The 4,888-nt window shown below is 43.4% G+C and overlaps 1 protein-coding gene across 1 annotated transcript in view; it reads right to left on the reverse strand.

The window, feature by feature from the left end:
- Nucleotides 1–388: 388 nt before the first annotated feature.
- The window catches only part of T265_03894 (hypothetical protein), a gene marked incomplete at both ends in the record, with an annotated part of 40,649 nt that continues 36,149 nt past the window's right edge, over nucleotides 389–4,888 (reverse strand). Inside the window, 3 exons of the mRNA XM_009168486.1 lie at nucleotides 389–637; nucleotides 1,186–1,251; nucleotides 3,947–4,039. Of these exons, the coding sequence (XP_009166750.1) occupies nucleotides 533–637; nucleotides 1,186–1,251; nucleotides 3,947–4,039 (264 nt within the window). The remainder of the gene's footprint in view (nucleotides 638–1,185; nucleotides 1,252–3,946; nucleotides 4,040–4,888) is intronic.

A 4,888-nucleotide genomic window follows, 5' to 3' on the forward strand; every position in this document is an offset into this window, starting at 1 on the left:
CCCTAACAAGATAACTTGGATTTTCTCGAAATCGTATAACAGGATTACGATCCCTCGAACGAAGCCGTTATTTGTGGGTCCGTTCATCGACTAGTAACTGAGGTGGAAAAATTCATATCAGTTGAGTGTCATTGAGCTTTGAACACCCTTATGGTATTTTCATACCAGATGGACAACGCAACAGTCCTGACCCATAGAGTACGAGAATAATGCTTACGACTGTCGTACAGTCAAAACACAGTTAATCTCGCAGAGCTGCAACCTGATCGGCTATTAGCGAACGGGTAGCGATGTTCGAGCCTACGTAGTTGATTGGTGTGCATGACACCGCCATACGTTCACCAACTGCACACCCCACATTGTTAGAAAAAGTGTCAACTTGATAAAAGCAAACTTCAAGTGTTTTCAGCTCATCAATACCAAAATATCAAACACACATAGGTCGTGGAGCTCGCAGTGGTTATTGTACAGGGATAAAAAACAACAGTGCTTTCTGATGCATTGATTTTGGAGCCATGTGAGAAAGCCGAGGCTAGTAGCTGGCTAGCTTCAGTTTGATACGGATATTCGGTTGCGCCAATCCGCCTTGCCTGGCTAGCACAGGCCGTAGGACTTCTGGGATATTGACACTGCCATCCTGGGAAGAAGTGGTTTAGAGAAAAGGTGAAGCCACATGAGATGCTGAAAACCACCGAAAGGAATTAGCGTTATTGAAGACGGCATATTGTTTTCCAGACGATTGTCTGGTGAAGGGAGTTGAAATAGATCTCCTCAGGCTGAAAAGACAAACGCCAAACTTACTCAAGTTAGAATGAAAAGCATGACTCGATCAAGTGTTACGTTGCGATTCATGAATCACCAACCTCAAGTAACCATTCTAACCAACAAGAAACATAGCAATACAAATAATTTACAAGGTTCTCATTTCAGAACTAGTGAAAATTGATAATTCTTAAAGCGATAAACAAAGCAAGTCCACAGCTACTTGAAAAGCACGCATTACAAGACGTTGATGCGTCCGGCTTGATTGCAAGTCCCATTGAGAAAGTATTCTTGTGTACACAAGCACGGTAAAATGACCCAATTTTTCAATGGTGTGTGCTTGAAAGCTTCTATTGGATTGTGGACAAAATCGTCTGAGGACACTTACAGAAAAACAACACATTTTAACAAAAAGATGATTACCTTGTTCTGATGGGTTTCCAAAAGGGCTTTTATCATTCGGGGCATCGCACATGCAGTTCCGTTGAGCTGAGGAGGAATGAAAAGTATAAAAAGAGTCGTATCATGACCAGCTAAAAAGTAGTTCTATAACATTTCTAAGGTTTGATTATAAGTCAGTGAGATACATCTCAACGCAAACCATTAATGGATCAGTTTATTCTTCTTGGAATACGAGTTAGGATGTATCTCCTTTCTCTCGATCAAACCCTCCCCTTGCTTTAACCGAGTTTTATGCGTATACCTCATGGACTCGATATTCACCCGCAAACCCTTATGAGCTTTTTACTTTTGACATGTCGAATCAATTTTGACGAACCTTTTACGCGCGCTTTTTGACCATTTGCGTCATCAAGCGCTGTGTGAGCAAGTTTGTCGCTAATTCAGATCGATCTACCGTTCTCCCTGGGCGTTCTTTGGATTTGCGCCAATTCGTGCGAAAAGTTGGACAGAAGTTTGCATCCCTTTCGTACATTTATTTCTGTACATGTAGTACTGTATTTTATTGATAAATCTCAAGAATTCTCAATTCTTGGCCTACGGGTTCGCGCGTCACTCAATTAGGCTGCCCAAAATACGACAGGTATTCTTCATAGGAACAGTAGATGATTTAACACTTATCTGCTCAATTTATTTCCTGAACGGTTCCTTAAAAATGTTCACTCTCAGCCAATATGAGACTCAGACAAAGTTTATCTATTGCTGTCACCGCCACTTCTCAGGCAATTTTCAGAAGTAGTATTCTGGCAATTTGAGGCTCCTGTGTCTTATTAAGTTGCCGGGGGCGAGATGGTCCAGCGTTAGAGCGCCGATTTACTGACCGGAAGGTCCGTTGTTTGAACATGTCCTCCGCATCTCGACTTCCCCTGTCTAGGTTTGGGCAACCTGGCAGTATCCCAGCCCTCCTGCTTCCTTCTGGTGGCATGGCAGCTACGCACCGAAAGGAAGTTACAGCTGAACAATTTTTATTTTATATATTTAAGTTGTCTGAAAAGTTTCGGAAGGACCATCTTGTAATTTTGTGGGAAGTGAGGAAGCCAGTATACATGTTGACCCCATTGGTTGGATTCGATGCATATTCGTGTTCAGTTTGTTGATCGTTATCCAGATGTTAAAGCAAGACATGCGTGATTGGTGGTGTCTCCAAATTCGTACATATGGTCGGCGTAGTTGTCTTGTGAAACTAAAGCCATCCTTCACAATTCGCGAAGTGCTCCAGAGAGACCAACCACCATCATGTAAATTATGCCGGAAAAATGCTATCCAGTGCCATCCTGTGGAGATGTTTCAACAAACGTGAAAGGACGGAAGTAGATGTCAGATGGGAATAACTGTTCAGTGGTTGTTCCGAATTCCAACCGAAAACGGCAAAAACATGACTAAACTCCCGCTGACTGGGCGGAAAAGATAACTCTCAGGATCCAACGACCACGATGGAAGTCCTATTCCATTGATGCCGACGATTCCTCTGCAGCCTTGGTTGTGCAAAGGTTAGAGGCCCCCTCAAACAAAAGTCGAGTGACATTGGGGTTGTTATTTGAATCATATTCCCTCATTACTTTACGGTGTCCAAATCAAGCCAACCACCCGATGCTACAACGTTTCAGGCTGTTCCCACCCGTCTGAGCAGCAAACGAGCTGAGCCTCCGAGCACAAGGAGATCTGTTCATATTGCTTAGTGGAACGTCCGTAATCCACTCAGTGGTCGCAAATAGAAATAACAATGCGTAGCTTCCGCGATTACATGCTAAATATCGAGCATCCTACTACTATTAAAATCCTCGTAGCGAAAAGGACATCTGCCACTAATTATGTTACAGTGGTCCAGTAGACAACTGTGATCTCCATGGGATTGTTTTTGTCTTGATTGACCATGTTCACGGTGCACTCACATCTTGGAATCTTGTTTTAACCAGAATTTTTATAGCTCGATTTACGAGTGATTCGTTGGATTTAACTTGAAATGTGTCGATATGTTCTACCATCGGGTTTTTTACGGAGAGTCATGATACGCGGTTGACAGAGTTACTACACCCGATCACTCGTGACTGGAATACTCCGCAGATCGATCAGACGAATCTACCCGCCATGTTCTCAACAAATCCAGCTTGAGTAGAGGACTTGTCAACGTTGCTGCATTGGACGACCTGAACCTCGCCAACAGATACCTCCAGTAACATAAACGGCAATTTATAAAGTGATGGTCGCACTGATGTCCTAGTCGACTGTGTTCTGACGCCATCTCGATAGACATTTGTGGTGAAAGACTGCCGGTCGAGGAAGCGAAAGAGAGAATGGACGAGAATCATACCACCCTCGCGAAAGCGGGAGTCAAACAATGAAACAACATCAACAATATCTGCAGTTTTCAAGTCTAGCAAACCGATCCACCGTCTGTCGAACAACAAGCTGGACGAACCCGCAAATGCTGTGGCTTCCTTGCATGTTTTTGCGCGCAACCGTTAATCAAAGTGGTTGAGAGTGATCAACCTGCTTGACAGATTTCACAAATCTCAAACCAAACGTCGAGATATGAAAAATTAGTCTTCGTTCATGTAGCTGCTCTGAATTGGTCCACAGGGGTTTCTTAAGCCATATACAACTGGGCGAATACAGTCTATCGTAATAAGGTTTCTGGGAAGTTTTAACGACGTTAAAAAACTCTGGAAGAGACGAGGTTTTTAGTCCTTTCTGTAGTTTTCTACTTCGCGATTGTAGGACTCACCGTGTAGGCATTTTGTTGTTCGCCTGTGGAGGAGGTCCATCTGATGTTGAGACGTTTGGACTGATAGTCCAGGCAACTGGAGGTGCTTGATATCTGGATAATTTAAAAAGAAGCATTGTGTGACGTGTGAGAGCTGTTCACGGAGTCTACTATGGTTCATTTTCAAAACACGAGGCCAGGATGAGGATGGTTGTGAAATCTGACCTAGAGGAGCAAGCGAATAACAAGATGGCTAGTTAAGTGGGAACTCTGCATAATTTACTCTATAGAGTCTCCAAAACCTGGAGGGTGAACGAGCGTTACTGTCTCATAATTTCACGAGCTAACATATGAAGCAGGGCCTTCAACAATACCATCAGAGAACTTTCGAATTTTCGGGTATAAAGCTTATTTGTAGCTGAAATTATGAGTTACAAGTGGTAAACAGAGTATTGCCTAAATGCTACAAAAGGCATGTTGGAACACATGATGTACCGTTGTGTCCAAATCAGACGCGCCACAAGGCCCCAATATCCGGCATTTACGAAGTTTCACCTCAGAAGTTCTGGTCATAGGGAGGGCTAAGCTAAGTGTAATTACGGGTTGCTTGGGCGCCGTGTTAGTGAATTCAGCGTGGGCGTAAAGGCAATAGATAGTCTGGTCTAGAATAGTTAACCAGTACGTTATTTAAAAAACATAAATTTTTTTTTAAAAAATGCCAAGGTTCCCCAGATAAAAACAAAGCGTAAGGCAGCGTACGATTGACACTGATGTTTAGACAACCGGATGCGACATCATCATCATCATCATCATTATCAGCTGTAATAACCGCGTACTGGTCGTACACCGGTTGAAGCTGCCACAGTTTCGTTCACCGATGATTGGGGGGTAAGAAGCTGCGCATTGCACGCGCGAGCTGGTAAATTGGTGCATAAATCCAGCACTTTCAGTGAGTTGTCAAGC

This window comes from Opisthorchis viverrini (assembly GCF_000715545.1).
Source record: "Opisthorchis viverrini unplaced genomic scaffold opera_v5_59, whole genome shotgun sequence".
Lineage (NCBI taxonomy): Eukaryota > Metazoa > Platyhelminthes > Trematoda > Opisthorchiida > Opisthorchiidae > Opisthorchis > Opisthorchis viverrini.